Consider the following 16,399-nt stretch of genomic DNA (forward strand, 5'->3'; position numbering starts at 1 on the left):
GAGAGGAGAATGTAGAGGTGGGAGAGATAGAGAGGATTAAGTGGATTCAGTGAGGATGGAGGGGGAAAGGGATGGGATGAGGGAGGGGGAGAGAGAAGGGATGAGATGCGGGAGGGGAAGAGAGAAGGGATGGGAAGGAAAGGAAGTCGAGAGGAAGAGAAGTGGATGAGATAGGAAGGATTAAGAGTCTTAGTAAGGATGGAGGGGACAGGAGAGTAGGGCGAAGTGTAAGGCAGGTGTGGGTTTAGGGGTGAGGGTGTGGGGTTGGGTGTAGGGAAGGGAGGGGGGAAGTCTACATGAATGATGAGTAAGGTGGGTGTGGGTGTGGGTATGGGTGAGGGTTGGGGGGAAGGATGAGTTTAGGTAGAGGGTGGTGTAAGGCGTGTGTGGGTATGGATGTGGGTGTCGGGGTGGGAGTGAGGGTAAAAGGGTTGTCTGGGTGGATGATGATGTGAGACGGGTGAGGTGGAAGGGGAGGGTCTAGGTGGAAGATGGTGTGAGGCGGGTGTGGGTATGGGTGTGTGGATGTGGGTGTGGGTAGGGGTCGTGGCGGTACCTGGAGCGGTCACCTGGACTGCTCACCTTCACCGCACCACCACCAACACGACCTGGGAGAGAGGCACAGGTTAGACACGGTAATGGCCAGATGGTGGTGTTCATTCCAGATTAGAATTACACTCACCCATGACACACTGTTCCATTTCTGTTCATTTTTCCTCCCTCTTAAATCCGTGTAACTATAATTCTAATTTGGAGTGGACTTTGCAGGTTGAGTCTGAAGTCTGGAAACGTAAGGGGAAAACATTATATCCTTCAGCTTAGATATTATTCTGCTTAAGACAGACTGGGAAAAAACTCCTACCTGTGTGTATTTAAAAGGATAGACGTCACATCGAGAATATCCTGTGATGTGTCCTTGTCCCTTGTGTTTCCTTACTTTTGACTCGTCCTGTAGTTGCAGTTAGTGGAATTAGAGTGAAAGGGTGAGTGATGGTCGAGTGTCAGTCTGATTTTAGAGTGAACTATAATTTTTTGTGTATTAACATCATCACAGGGTACTGATGTAGGTCAGGTTAGGTTAGGTTGGGGTATATTAGGTTAAGTGAGGTTGCGTTAGGTAAGGGTTGGTGTTTTCTTAATATTACTGTCTCGTGCCTCACCTGTGACGTCATCGGCGGTGGGGTCAGCCAGTGGGAGGTCAGCCAGAGGGTCGTACAGCCCGTATCTGAAAGAGGTCAAAGGTCACACACACACACACACACACACACACACACACACACACACACACACACACACACACACACACACACACACACACACACACACACACACACAGGTAGACGAGATAAAGGGTTGGATTCTAACGTGTTGGAGTGGTAGGACTTGTGCTATCTTATCCTGCCTCACCCCTCGCTTTCTCTCTCTCTCTTTCTCTCTTTCCTCTCTTCACTTCCCGTCCTTCCTCCCTGTTCAGATTTCTTCACTTTCTTGTGTTTATTATTTCCATCATTTTATCCTTTTCAAATTCCATCTCACCTTTCATGTGTTTCTACTCTTCATTACCCTCTCCCTCGCTACTTTCCTTCCCCCATCTTCCCTCTTTCCCTCCTCTTGCTCTCCCCTTCCCTCCGTCTCTAGGCTTCCCTTCCTGCCGCTCTTCTCCTCTTTCTCACCTTTTCTCTTTCTTTTCTTCACCCTCTTCTTTTCTTCATCACACTATTTCCATTATCCTCTTTCTTCCCTCCCTATCTCCCTCCCTTTCTCTCCGTCCTCCTGCCATTTCCTCACTTCCTTTTCTCTCCATCCTCTTCCTCACCGTCTTCTCTTCCTCCCTCTCCTTTCCTTCCTTCCTTCTTCTCTCACTTCCCCATCGCTCTTCACCCCTTCTCCCTCTCTCCCTTCCCCCCCTTCCTTTCTTCCTTCCTTCTTTCTTTCCTTCCTTCCTTCCTTCCTTCCTTCCCTTCCCTTCTCTCCCTTCCCCCTTGCTCTTCATCCCCTTCCCCCTACCTCCCTCCCCCCTCCTTCATATCTCCCGTCCCGGCTCCCCCTCTTCTCTCCCCACTCATCCTTCATAAATCCAATCTTACCTCCCTTTCTCATTCTCTGCTTCCCCCTCTCCCCTTCTCTCTCTCCCTCTTCCTCTTGCTGCCTGTCTCTCTCTGCCTAACCTACCTCTCCGTGCCTTTCCTTTCCTTTCCTTCTCTCTCCTCCCTCCTTTCCTACCAGTCTTTCTCCCTTTCCCTCTTTCTACATAAATATCTCCTGTTCTGCTTTTTTCTTCATCCTTTCTTTCCCTTTCCTACTTTCCTCCCTCCCTCCCTCCCTACCTACCTACCTACCTACCTTTGCTGCCGCCACGTACTCTCCCTATTAGATATTCACACAAGTGCCTCTATTTCCCTCCCCCCCCTCTCCCTTCCCTTGATTCTCTCTCTCTCTCTCTCTCTCTCTTTTTCTTTCTTTCTTTCTGTGATACCTACCTACTCACAAATCTACTATCTGTACCTACCTACCTACCTGCTCAGTCACTTATCTATCTTCCCAACTGCCTACCTTTCTACCTACGTACCTACCTACCTTCCCAACTGCCTACCTTTCTACCTACCGTCCAACCTAGCTACTGCCTTCCTGCCTGCCTGTCTACCTACCTACCTGCCTGTCTACCTACCTGCCTATCAACCTACCTACCTACCAACCTACCTACTTACCTTACTTACACTCACCCACTCACCTTCCTCCCTCCCAATCTACCTACATGTCACATAGCTTAGCCGTCCTCTCTTGCCTCCCTTACTCCGTACCACCCTCCCTCCATATCAGCTTTTCTCCGTCTCTACATCCCTCCATGTCAACTCACCGCCTTATCTCTCCTTCCTTTTCTCGCTTCCTCCATCCCTCCCTTCCCATATCTCTCAATTCTTCCCAGTTGTCCTTCTTCCTTACTATCTTTCCTCCTCCACTTTCTGCCTCTTACCTGCCCTCTCTGTGTCTCTGTCTCCCACTCTCCTTCCCTCTCTGTATCTCCCTCCCTCTCTCCCTCCCTGTTTCATTCCTTCTTTCCCTCATTGCTTTCCTTCCTCTCTCTATTCCACCTCACCCTTTTCTTCCCTACATGTCAGCTCCTTCCCCACCTCTTCTTTTCTCTCTCCCTCCCTGCTTATTCTTTCTTCTTACCTACCTACTAGCCTGCCTGCCTACCTACCTACCTACCTACCTACCTACCTACCTACCTACCTACCTACCTACCTGCCTACCTACCTACCTACCTACCCACCCACGTAATTGCTTAGCTACCTTTCCAATTTCTTATCTCCTTGGGCTGCCTGTCTATACCTGTCTGTCTCCCACTCGACCTGTCTTCCTACCTCCCATCTCACCTTTCTACCTTCCTCTTTCTTACCTGCCTCTCTGCCTACCTACCTACCTACCTCTCGACATTCCTACCCTTAACTATTCTACCTGTGTCCCTGTTTCCCTACCTACCTCCTCTACCTTTCTCTAACGTACGGCAGCTTACCTACCTACCTACCTACCTAACTCCATTTCATCCCTCCCACCTACCTACGTTCTCCTGTTTCCTTTTTTTTTTATTGTATTTCTTTTGTTGTTTTTCTACTTCTTGCCTACCAATATCACTCCCCCCCCCTTTTTTTTTTCTCCTGGTCGTCTCGTATTCCCCCTCCCCCCCTCTCTCTCTCTCTCTCTCTCTCTCTCTCTTTGTCTGTCTGTCTGTCTGTCTGTCTGTCTTGTCTGTCTGTCTGTCTGTCTGTCTGTCTGTCTCTCTCTCTCTCTCTCTCTCTCTCTCTCTCTCTCTCTCTCTCTCTCTCACCCGGGTAGATCGTGGTAGACATCCATCAGCTCCTGCTCCTTCATCTGGATCGCCCGGGCTCTTGTAAGAAGGGAGAGAACAGACCGCCTTGATCCCGCTCCTCCTCTCCCCTTCAGTCCATCGCCCTTGCCTGTTGGCGGGTCGGGAGAGTTACTAGGAGAGGTAGGAGGGTCAGTAGGAGAGATTAGGAGTCAGTAGTAGTAGGAGAGATTAGGAGAGTCTGTAGAAGTAGGAGAGGTTAGGAGAGTCAGTAGGAGAGGTTAGGAGTCAGTAGGAGGGATTAGGAGAGGTTAGGAGAGTCAGTAGGAGTTGGAGAGGTTAGGAGAGTCAGTAGGAGTTGGAGAGGTTAGGAGAGTCAGTAGGAGTTGGAGAGGTTAGGAGAGTCAGTAGAAGTAGGAGAGGTTAGGAGAGTCAGTAGGAGAGTCACTAGGAGAGGTTAGGAGAGTCACTAGGAGAGGTTAGGAGAGTCAGTAGGAGAGTAGGAGACTCATTAGGAGAGATTAGGAGAGTCAGTAATAGAGATTAGGAGAGTCAGTAAGACAGATTAGGAGAGTCAGTAGGAGAGATTAGGAGAATCAGTAAGAGAGATTAGGAGAGTCAGTAGGAGAGATTAGGAGAGTCAGTAGGTAGAGACAGGGACAGTAGGAGCAGTAGCAATATATAAAATCAAAAGTAAGAGCAGGGAGAGAACATTTCTACTCCTTCTTGCCATTCCTCTGCCCTTTAGCCTATTGCCCTTGCCTGCTTAGAGATAGGAGAGTTGGTAGGAGGAGCAGGAGAGTTTGTGAAATCAGTTTGAAATGCAGGAGAGTCGTGTGAGAAGTAGGAATGTCATTAGAAGCAGGTGAAAGAGAAGGAAGGGTGTTTAGGACTTCCTCGACTCTCCCCTTCCATTACCCATGCCCTTCAGCCCTTCGCCCTTGCCTACGGGGGGGGATGGCAGAGTTAGTAGTAGGAGGGGTAGAAAGGAGGAGCTGGAGAGTTGTTTGAAAAGTAGGAGCAGGGTGAGAGTTAGAAGAAAACAGGAGAGTTCTCTGAAACAGTGGCATCAGTTGGAGATGGGATAGGCGTAGATGAAGGTTTAGATAAGGGGAGAGAGAGAGAGAGAGAGAGAGAGAGAGAGAGAGAGAGAGAGAGAGAGAATATCACAGGTAATCAGTCCTTAATTGAAGAGTGAGAGTTCTTTCCTGAGACTGAAAATGAAGTCAAATGGAAGGTTAAATGGCATTATGTAACTCACCCTCTCTCTCTCTCTCTCTCTCTCTCATTATTATATTTCTTGTCCACCATTTTCTTCCCTCGTTCTCTCTCTATTTTCAGTTTTAGAATTTTGTTTTCCTGGTCCCTCCTTTTTCCTGTCCTGTTAACCCTCTTTTAGTGCTCTCTCTCTCTCTCTCTCTCTCTCTCTCTCTCTCTCTCTCACACACACACACACACACACACACACACACACACACACACACACACCACTATCTGTTTATGTATCTCACCTCCACTCAGTATGGCAGCTTGAGATCTGTTGAGTCCCCTTAGGGCGGGGTGAGGAGGGGTAAGGGAGAGCCCAGTCCCCCTCACCCCTCCCCCACCTCCTCCCCTGCTCCCTACCACCCCGGGGGGAGGGGGGGACCCAGTTGAGTGGGGGGAGCACGACCCCTCCTCGGACCCCCCGCAGCTGTTGTTATTATTATTGTTGTTGTTATTGGTGGTGGTGGTGGTAGTGGTGGTGCTGGCGGTGGTGGTGGTGAGGGAGTTGTTGCTGCCGACTAGTAGCTGCATCTCCCTCATCTGCCCCTGTCGGATCTCGTCGTTGTAGTCCTGGGGTGATGAAGAAATGATTAGCCATCGTGTTATTGGAAGGACGTATTGCAGTTTTGGCACTTGAAAGATAGGATGTGTTTGCTTGCCCAGTGTTCATCACCTGTTGTTGCTGTTGAACCTTTTTTCATTTTTATTTTTATTTATTTTATTTTTTTTAGCTCAGATATAAATGTGTGTGTGTGTGTGTGTGTGTGTGTGTGTGTGTGTGTGTGTGTGTGTGTGTGTGTGTGTGTGTGTGTGTGTTTAAGTTTAAGGTGTAAAATATATGTGTGAACCCATCTGTCTGTGTGTGTATTTAGGTTTTAGGTGTAAAGTAGATATGTGTGAACTCATCCGTTGCTAGGCGCCTAATCCCGGGGTTTATCCCCAGCTGGTGGGACTAAAACACCTCTAAGCCTCTCTGTCACAGTTCATCACCTTGCCCCTCACACCATTTTTTTCTCTTATTTTTTTCTTTATTTACCATTCATTGTGATCCCTAACATCCCAGAGTCATCGTTTCTTTGAGTTAGCCTTTCATAGTGCCCCTCCACCTCGTCCTCGGCCTCCCTCTCCTTCGTCTGCCATCGAGTTTCTAAGGTTCCGTGCGTTTCATCATCTCACCCCTCCTGCCACTTCTAATTTGCCCTGCTTTGGTTACTGTTTATATTTAAATTTGCACCCAGTTCTTTGTCTTCCTCTTCTTATTATGCCATTGTGTTTATTTTATGCTTTGTTGGATATTTGGGGTGGTGGTGGTACAGGTTTTATTATCGTTAATATTATTATTACTGCTCTTGTAGCCTAATGATGTACAAGGTATTAAAGCACACACACACACACACACACACACACACACACACACACACTCTCTCTCTCTCTCTCTCTCTTTCTTTCTCTTCATAAGGATTAGAATCATGGCGCGTAGCATCCGACGTTCACCCCTACAGCCACGTCAGATAAATTTACCATCAGGAGTCTTATCATAACAACCGCGGCCGTAAACAACTTCCGCCTCCACTCCACCCCGTAGAGGTCTCTGCCACCATAACTCCCAACCCGTCCCGCGTTTTCCTCGCACCGGGCGTCGTTTTCTATCTTAATGGAGAGCTTGAGTAAATCCGATGATGCCTCCCCAGCTTACCAAACCACTCACCACCTTGACTCATTCGCCCCCTGATTCATAGGTTATTTGAGTACGTTTATATATAACTTTCGTGAACCCTATGCTCTCTCGGCGCTTGACTTGGACAAAAATTGCCATTTCTCCATCCTGAATGCTGGGTATCAACACTAGACTAACACCACAGTGTCATGCTAGTCAAGGAGTGGTATGGACACGGTGTAGACCACGAGATTAGTTCCAGCTGTGAGATTAGTTTCGATCATGAGTTTAGTCCCGGCCGTGAGATTAGTTCCATCGTGAGAATACCGATAGTTCCTGCAGAGATTACTTCCGAGAGTGAGATTAGCTCCGGCAGAGATTAGTCTTGGCCGTGAGATTAGTTCGACCTTGAGAATAGTTATTGCCTTGATATTAGTTCGACCTTGAGAATAGTTATTGCCTTGAGATTAGTTCGGTCCATGAGGCCGCACTTGACCATCAACCGAGCTGAGAGTGGTGTAGGATGTTTGTCAGGTTAAAGTTAACGCACTAGAGCGACTGGTACTTGCCCTTATATGCAAGGGATCCAGTGTATAGGCCAACAAGTTCAGATAGAGACACAAGCATCATCCCAGTTTTGTCTGAAGAAAATTTACAACCGGCGAAATACAGCGAAAACCATAATCTCTGCTAGTACGTATTTCAGATGGTTTCGATATTTCTCTCATGTATTAGTCAGCCTTTGGGTAGGTACATGTGTGTCTGTACATGCACCACTCATTCTTGCACGGGGGATCTGATCAGTAGCCATTTTCTGACCTTAATTGCCGTAAAAGAAGAGTTATTGCCGGTAAAAGTATAATTATAGCCGCCATTAACACTCGCCCTTCAGTGACTCACTCTCAGGTCTGTAAATTCGTCTTGCGTTAGAATACCATAATTGTCCTGATCACGAAAGGGTTAAATACGATGCAGGTATAAGTATGGCTGTCTTGGGTTCATCAGATCACCATTTAATTTTATACTGTGTAATATGTAAGCAGTCTACAGTAGTGTGCAACGGTTACATACTGTACTGTACTTTAACCCGTTCAGCCTGAAGACTTTTTGTATAATTCATTCTTGCTAACTTGACCCCCAAATTCCACCCCTCCATCTTGAATGTTTAGTTTAACAAGAGATTGACGCTAGAGTATGTTAGTAGTCATGAAGAAGTGCTTCAGACAGGATGTAGAGCCACAGTATTGTCTTCTGACGATGAATTAGGAGAAATGAGCTTCAAAAGGATGAAAATTTGGAATGAAAGCGAAGGAACTATATTTACAGACTGCATTTGTTTAATTTAGTAGAGATTTATTGAACTGGGGGATTCAGGTATTTTCATAAACTTCTTCAGTACAATTTTTTCCCCTGATCTGAATATAGTCGTCTGGTTGCAGCCTGTTAACCTTTTCACTCCGAGTACGTATTTTGCCCTATCCTTGCTGTCTGTAGACGATTGTATTCAGCGTAGGGGACACTTCTCGCACAGAAGGGGTTAATGATGGCTAGATATATCTAATCCCTCCAGTTCGCAGAGTCAGTTTCGAAGCTGAGAAAAATCGTTTGGAAATACTGAAACATCAACCATAATCGGATTGAAGGGAATAGAATAACGCGTCCTCGTGAAGTCTTCCATTCTTCACAGACTACCTTCAGCAGTTAGTGTGGCATGCAACATTAGGTGGTGCCATAAATCTCATCAGATAGGTAAAGTTTATTGTGCGTCACATGGGGGAATTATAAGACCCTGGAGTGTGATTGTATCCTTAAAATTTAGTATTATAGTCTTTGTTTGGATGTCTGTTTGACCTATTTTTGTGCATGTATTTAGGATGCAATTTGAATAGCAATATCGGGCCTAAAACCATTTCTCTATAATAATCGTGCTGACATATTGGAACGTGTGTGTGTGTGTGTGTGTGTATATATATATATATATATATATATATATATATATATATATATATATATATATATATATATATATATATAATCTGGTACTGACTGGGACGAGGTATCTGCGTATCTCGGTCAGTGCGTAAGCGATGCGTGCGTGTGCTTCTGCGGGCGGGGCCACTGCCGTCACCTCCACGTGCAGGTCCTCGCTGAGGTGGCCGAACTTGGGGTCTCCTGATTGGCGTAGCTCCTCTTCCTGTGGGAGGGAGGAGATATTGGTGGAGGGAAGGGGAAGAAGAGATCTGGTGATTAAATCGGGGTAGTTTCTAAATAATTCCTAAATGCACACAATCTTCCCCTCTCCCCAGTAAAATCAATCAGTCACTAATCCCGGTCAATCCAAATCACCTTCCATCGTGAATTCTTACAGTATTTGGCCAGTCTTCATGCATATCTTTTCTAATTTTAACACAGACTCCCACCTGCTGTCTCTCAGTAGTGCCTCATCTCGATCAGTCAAGTAGTCGTCCGTGCCAATCCAAACCGCCTTCCCTCACTCACTGTGCCTCTCAGGATTTTCATTTTTAAAAATGTCTTCGTCATTCCATCCCATAGTGAGAAAAATGTGTGGACTGGATGGTGACAGTTACGTACATTATTATGATACTGATAATAATGAACCACGTCTCTCTCACCTTCTGATAATAGTATTGATGATTAATGTCACTATTTTTCTGATAATGATAATAATGAACGTCTCACCTGATGATGATGAACAATGTCCCTTTCCTTCTTATAATGATGATAATAATAATAATAATAGTGATAATAATAATGATAAAGATAATAATATTTTCTCACCTTCTGTTTGTCTCTCATGGATCCTCTGCCCAATATCGCCATCTTGGTCATGGTCTCCTCCTGCAGCCTCTTGAGTGAGTTGCCCTTAGGTCCCAGCAGCTTACCCACGAAATTGAACTGAAGGGGAAAACGGGGAATTGATGTGGGGAAATACCGGGGAAAATGGGGAAGAGTTGGGAGTTAGCTGGGGAAGAATTGGGAGTTAGCTGGGGAAGAATTGGGAGTTAGCTGGGGAAGAATTGGGAGTTAGCTGGGGAAGAATTGGGAGTTAGCTGGGGAAGAATTGGGAGTTAGCTGGGGAAGAGTTGGGAGTTAGCTGGGGAAGAATTGGGAGTTAGCTGGGGAAGAGTTGGGAGTTAGCTGGGGAAGAATTGGGAGTTAGCTGGGGAAGAATTGGGAGTTAGCTGGGGAAGAGTTGGGAGTTAGCTGGGGAAGAATTGGGAGTTAGCTGGGGAAGAGTTGGGAGTTAGCTGGGGAAGAATTGGGAGTTAGCTGGGGAAGAATTGGGAGTTAGCTGGGGAAGAGTTGGGAGTTAGCTGGGGAAGAATTGGGAGTTAGCTGGGGAAGAATTGGGAGTTAGCTGGGGAAGAATTGGGAGTTAGCTGGGGAAGAGTTGAGAGTTAGCTGGGGAAGAGTTGGAAGTTAGCTGGGGAAGAATTGGGGGTTAGATGGGGAAGAGTTGGGAGTTAGCTGGGGAAGAGTTGGGAGTTAGCTGGGGAAGAATTGGGGGTTAGCTGGGGAAGAGTTGGGGGTTAGGTGAGGAAATACGTGGAGAAATCGGAGAAGTGGAGAGTTAGAAATTGAAAAAAAAAGGGGGGGGGGGAGAAATAGGGACTTAACCTGGTAAAGTATAGGGTAAGGAGGCTCCCTAACACCTCTTCCTTAGCGATTTATTTTCCAGACTATTTTATATCTCCTGGTTTGCTTCGTATGTTTTTCAGTATCGACGTAGATTGCATGAATACCGCACAAGAATATAGTAACGGAGCAGAATCGGAAATAAATCGGTAAGGAAGAGGTGTGAGTAAGCTTCCTTTTATACTAGAATACAGTCCATTGACTCTGTTGGGGGGAAAAAAGGAAAATTACAGAAGTGGTGTGGGAAATTAATAGGAAAATGGGGAGTTATTTTGAGAACATAGGAATAAAGGGGAAGTAAATTAGAGAGAGAGAGAGAGAGAGAGAGAGAGAGAGAGAGAGAGAGATTTTTTCCGCAGCTCGTAGTCCACTTACTTCATATCAGAGAGAGAGAGAGAGAGAGAGGGAGGGAAAATGTTAGGAAAATGGGGAGTTAATTTTGAGAATATAGGAAAAAAGTGGGAAGTAAATGAGAGAGAGAGAGAATTTTTACCGTAACTCGCAGTCCACATCACATCAGAGAGAGAGAGAGAGAGAGAGAGAGAGAGAGACAGAGAGAGAGAGAGAGAGATCCTCCTCGTCGTCGTCTCTTTCAGTACCTATTAATCCCTTACACACAACCTTCAGCATTTTCCACAACTCGTAATCCACTTCACATCTGAGAGAGAGAGAGAGAGGGAGATGAGAGAGAGAGAGAGAGAGAGAGAGAGAGAGAGAGAGAGAGAGAGATGAGATGAGAGAGAGAGAGAGAGAGAGAGAGAGAGATTAATGTTGCCTTGTGGGCTTCCATCAAACACAGTGTAAAAAAAAATCACTATCTCTTCTCCCTTATCTTCCTCCTCATTCTTCATTTATCATTCTTTATCATTCATTCCTCCTCCTCCTTCTCCTCCATTCTTCCCGTTATGCTCTCTTTCCTCCTTTCCTACATTTTCCCCTCCATTTACTCGTCTCTCTCTCTCTCTCTCTCTCTCTCTCTCTCTCTCTCTCCTTCTTGTTCTTGTTCTTCTTGTTCTTGTTCTTCTTGTTCTTGTTCATGTTCTTGTTCTTGTTCTTCTTCATGTTCTTGTTCTTCTTCATGTTCTTGTTCTTCTTCTTGTTCATGTTCTTGTTCATGTTCTTGTTCTTCTTCATGTTCTTGTTCTTCTTCATGTTCTTGTTCTTCTTCATGTTCTTGTTCTTCTTCTTGTTCATGTTCTTCTTCTTCTTTCTGTTCTTGTTCTTCTTCTTCTTCTTCTATATATCCTTTTCTTCTTCCCCATCTCGTCTTCCACATCCCCTCTCTTCCCTGTCCTCCTCTCCCATCCTTTCCTTCTCCCCCTTCCCTTTTTCTATTCCCATTCCTTTACTTTGTCATCCACCACTTCCTCCTCGTCCTGCTCATCGTTTTTCTCAACTCTTCTCCTCCTCCTCCTCCTCTTTCCTCTTCCTCGTCTTCTTTCCTCCTCCTCCTCTTCTTTCCTCCTTCTCCTCCTCCAACTATTCCTTCCTCCTCCAACTATTCCTTCCTCCTCCTCCTCCTCTTCCACTCTAATTGCCTTATGAAGCAGTAATACCGTCAGAGTTTTCGCCTGTAATAATGGCCGGACAAATACGCACCCAGTTTCGAATCCCAAGCTTAACTCTATTGACAGTGGAATAATACATGAGTTTTTTTTTTTTTTTTCAATTTTTAATGTTCTTGGAAATAGTAGTAATAGTAACCCCTTCAGTCCGATGGCGTCTGCTTAACCCTTTCCGGCACCAAGACGTGTACTCTCTTCGGTTAAGGAAGCTCCGCAACACCTCTTCTTTAGCGATTAATTTTTAGATATTGCAGGTTAACATAAGATTTTTACGTTATTTATGCAGAGTATGGTGATATTAGGATTTATATAACACAGAAGGGGACAGTAAGGTGTAACAAGAAACAAATCGCTTAGGAAGAGGTGTTAGGGAGCTTCTTTAACCCCCGAGAATATGGGCCTTGGATTTTTTTTTTTAATGCTGGCTACTGACGATTTTATTTAGCTTATTATTGACGATTCGTAGGGTAGGAGTCAGAAAATCTCATCTTTAATAACATTTTTTTTTATTCAGTGCTTGCCAACTCCAGACGATTTTCTTCGGGTGGGGTCAGACCTCTTGTGGGAAAGGGGTTAGGGACGTTCAGCACCCCCTCAGTGCGATTAAGCCATATTGTATTCTTGTTGACTCTAATCGGTTTGACTTTGAGGAGGAGGATTTGGGTTTTATTTTACTCTTGGTGATCCTCCTTACTTTTTCCTGCCAGTTATAGCGAGCAGTCGTAGTGGAGGGGCTATTTTTTTTTTAATGTTGGGTTTTCTGTGCGTTTATATATATATTTTTTGCCATTTTCGGATGTGTGTGTGTGTGTGTGTGTGTGTGTGTGTGTGTGTGTGGTGGCTAATTTTGCTACTCATACTATCCTTCTGTGGTAGAGTGCATAGGGTACACCTTTGTGATGTCTCTGGCCGTGGCAAACGCCCTTAATGGATCAATGCTTCTGTTGCTGTTTGCTTTCCTTTATACTCCGTCTCTCTCTCTCTCCCTCCTTCTTTCCCACCATCCTCGTCCTGTTACTCTTCCCTGTCTTTCCTTCCTTCTTTTACGCTTCCATATCTCCAGTCTGTTACTGTTGTTCTTTTCTACTCTTGTTTTCCTGTTCCTTTTTCCTCTCGCTTAATTTATTTTCCTCTCTCTCCCCCTCCTTCTTCCTTTCTTCTTCATGCTGCTCTTCCTTCTTCTTCCTTTTTCATTCTCTTCTTTTTCTCAGGTACTACACATTCCTCTGCCTTCTTTTTTTGTTTCTTAGTTTTGTTCCTTTCCCCCCATATCTTTCCTCCCCGTCTGCCTCCCTCCTCCTTCCTCTTGTCATCCTTCCTTCTGTCACTCTTGTCCCCGCCTCTTTTTCACTCCTCTCTCGCCCTTTATTGCTCCACTTTATCCTTCTCGGATTCCTCCTCCTCCTCATCATCATCATCATGATCATCATCATCATCATCGTACGATCCTCCTCCTCCTTCTCCTCCTCCTCCTCCTCCTCCTCCTCCTCCTCCTCCTCCTTCTCCTTCTCCTCCTCCTCCTTCTCCTTCTCCTCCTCCTCCTCATCATCATCATCATCATCATCATCATCATCGTACGATCCTCCTCCTCCTCCTCCTCCTCCTCCTCCTCCTCCTCTTCTCTACTCCTCCTCCTCCTCCTCTTCTCTACTCCTTCTCCTCCCCCTCTTCTCTACTCCTCCTCCCCCTCTTCTCTACTCCTTCTCCTCCCCCTCTTCTCTGCTCCTCCTCCTCCTCCCCCTCTTCTCTACTCCTTCTCCTCCCCCTCTTCTCTACTCCTCCTCCTCCCCCTCTTCTCTACTCCTCCTCCTCCCCCTCTTCTCTACTCCTCCTCCTCCCACTCTTCTCTACTCCTCCTCCTCCCACTCTTCTCTACTCCTTCTCCTCCCACTCTTCTCTACTCCTCCTCCTCCCACTCTTCTCTACTCCTCCTCCTCCCACTCTTCTCTTCTCCTCCTCCTCGTGTCCAGTACAGTGTTTTCCTGAGTCCCGGACAGGTAAGACTTTCCTAATGAGCTCCCAAGAGACTACTTCTTCTCTTCCTTCCTTTTTTCCTTCCTTCCTTCCTTCCTTCCTTTCTGTCGTTCTTCTCCGTCCGTCCACCATTCTTTCCTTCCTTCCTTCCTTCCCGTCGTATTCTCTGTCCCTCCATCCTTCCATCCATCTTTCCTTCCTTCCATTCTTTCCTTCCTTCTTTCCCGTCGTTTTTTTCCGTCCTTCCATCCTTCCATCCATCTGTCCTTCCTTCCTTCCATCATTCATTCGCTCCGTTCGTTTTTCGTTCTTTTATTCTTTCATCCCTCCTTGCCTCTTCCTGTCATTCATTCATTTCCTTCCTCCCGTCCGTCCGTTCTTCGTTCGTTCCTTACTTCTTCCTACCTTCCGTTTTTTTCCTTTTCCTGTCATTCTTTCATTTCCTTCCTTCCTTTTTCCCCGTCTTTCATTTTTACTCTGAGTCTTCCTTCCTTCCTTCCGTTTTTCTTTCTCCCTTACATCCATCCTTCCATCTTTCTTTTTCCTCTTAATATTGCCCATCTGAAATCCTTTGCCACTTGTGCTTTCCATCGCCCCCTCTCCTCTCTCTCTCTCTCTCTCTCTCTCTCTCTCTCTCTCTCTCTCTCTCTCCCTCCCTCCCCCCCTGTGTTTTGTATGGTTTTTCTTCAAGCAAACTCCTAAACGAGACCACACACACACACACACACACACACACACACACACACACACACACACACACACACACACACACACACACACACACACACACACACACACACAAATCCAGCCTTAAGAAGATTTGTGTCCATAGAAAGGTGGGAGGGAGGGAGGGACGAGGGAATGTAGGGAAGAAGGGAGGGGGACGGATGAAGGAAGGGAGGGAATGGCGAAGGGATGAAGGAAGGGTTGGGGAGAGGAAGGGAGAGATGTAATATAGGAGGGAGGGAAGAAGGGAAGGAGAGAGGGGTGGGAAGAGAAAGGGAGAGAGGTAAAGCCCTTCCTCTCCTCTCTCTCTCTCTCTCTCTCTCATTAGTGATACGGATCTCATTGTCATTAAGGTATCAAATGTCGCTTAATTGTATCGTGATCCAACCTAACCTATTATTATTATTATTATTATTATTTAAGTAGTAGTAGTAGTAATAACAGTAGTAGTAGTATCAGCAGTAAACCAATCTTCATTACTAAAATTGTCTTTGGGTTTTTCTTACTAATTTTCCTGCTGTTATTACTCTCATTATTATCATCATTACCTAGGCCTGTGTCCAATAATGTGCTAGAAAAATTGAAACTACCAGAGCAATACCATTAATCTGATCGTTTTTAAGACAAAGTTGGCAATTAACTCTCTCTCTCTCTCTCTCTCTCTCTCTCTCTCTCTCTCTCTCTCTCTCTCTCTCTCTCTCTCCCTCTCCCTCTCCCTCTCTCTCTCTCTCGTCTCCAGGATGTGAAATTGATTAGAATTTTTAGAAAAAGTTGAAGGTTGTGTGTAAGGGGTTGATGGGTGTTAAAGGACAGGATCCCCCCATCTCTCTCTCTCACACACACACACACACACACACACACACACACACACACACACACACACACACACACACACACACCGCTCGCTGGTGCAGTGGTAACGTTCCCGCTTGCCAACTGGTGGACGGGAGTTCGCGCCTCGCTCAGGTTGCGAAAAGTTTCACTGACGAAGTGGGTGGTTACTGTCCCCCTTGAGCAAGGGGACGGGTGTGTGCGTGTGTGAAGGTCACAGCCTTGGCCTTAGATCGGACTATATGAGCTCTCAGCTCCCTTCCGGGAGGGTAAAAGCTGACGATCACGACCATCAAGTGATCATGACCGACCCGGTGAATTACACACACACACACACACACACACACACACACACACACACACACACACACACACCTTTTTTCCACCAACGCCTCGTCTTTGTCGCCCTCTGCACACACACTCTTCATCCACCCCTCTCCCCAGCCTCTCTCCCTACCTCCCTACATCCCTCCAGTCTCTCCCCTTCTCTCCATCTCTCTCTCTCTCTTTCCCTCCTTTCCTCCACTCACCTTAGGATGGTCTCTGACAGGCACCAGCACCCTCACGGTCAGCTTGATGGCCTTGTCCTTCGTCACATCTGCCATTCGCCTCTCCTCGCCGCCCCCTCTCTGACCCCCGCCTCGTTGACCCCCTCCCTGCACACGCTCGATCTCTGTGGGGGGCAGAGAGATAAGGGGGGTTAGTAGGAGTGATGGGGGGGCAGAGAGAGAGAAAGGGGGGTTAGTAGGAGTAATGGGGGGCAGAGGGAGAGAAAGGGGGGTTAGTAGGAGTAATGCGAGGGTAGAGGGAGAGAAGGGGGGGTTAGTAGGAGTAATGGGGGCAGAGGGAGAGAAGGGGGGTTCAGAGGAGTAATGGGGGGGTAGAGGGAAAGAAGGGGGGTTAGTAGGAGTAATG

The 16,399-nt window shown here is 46.4% G+C and overlaps 1 protein-coding gene across 1 annotated transcript; it reads right to left on the reverse strand.

Annotated features, from left to right (window-relative positions):
- Positions 1 to 330: 330 nt before the first annotated feature.
- Positions 331 to 16,123, reverse strand: LOC145410706 (uncharacterized). Its single transcript, XM_080280816.1, has 7 exons — positions 16,015 to 16,123; positions 9,531 to 9,647; positions 8,779 to 8,925; positions 5,320 to 5,644; positions 3,830 to 3,959; positions 1,161 to 1,225; positions 331 to 608 (listed from the first exon to the last, which is right to left on the reverse strand). Exons 1-7 carry the CDS (start codon positions 16,087 to 16,089, stop codon positions 481 to 483), a joined length of 987 nt encoding a protein of 328 aa, XP_080136942.1. The 5' UTR covers positions 16,090 to 16,123; the 3' UTR covers positions 331 to 480.
- Between the last annotated feature and the right edge of the window lie 276 nt (positions 16,124 to 16,399).

This window comes from Coenobita brevimanus, chromosome 86 (genome assembly GCF_032717465.1).
Source record: "Coenobita brevimanus isolate Jiangsu-jjx chromosome 86, ASM3271746v2, whole genome shotgun sequence".
Taxonomy (NCBI): Eukaryota; Metazoa; Arthropoda; class Malacostraca; order Decapoda; family Coenobitidae; genus Coenobita; species Coenobita brevimanus.

Excerpts from the sequence above, each read along its gene's own strand:
- LOC145410706 (XM_080280816.1), bottom strand. The coding sequence starts at position 16,089 with ATGGCAGATGTGACGAAGGACAAGGCCATCAAGCTGACCGTGAGGGTG. Across the intron at positions 9,648-16,014 it reads CTGTCAGAGACCATCCTAAG|TTCAATTTCGTGGGTAAGCT; the intron begins GTGAGTGGAGGA and ends TTTCCCCTTCAG. Across the intron at positions 3,960-5,319 it reads AGCTGCCATACTGAGTGGAG|GCAAGGGCGATGGACTGAAG; the intron begins GTGAGATACATA and ends ACCCGCCAACAG.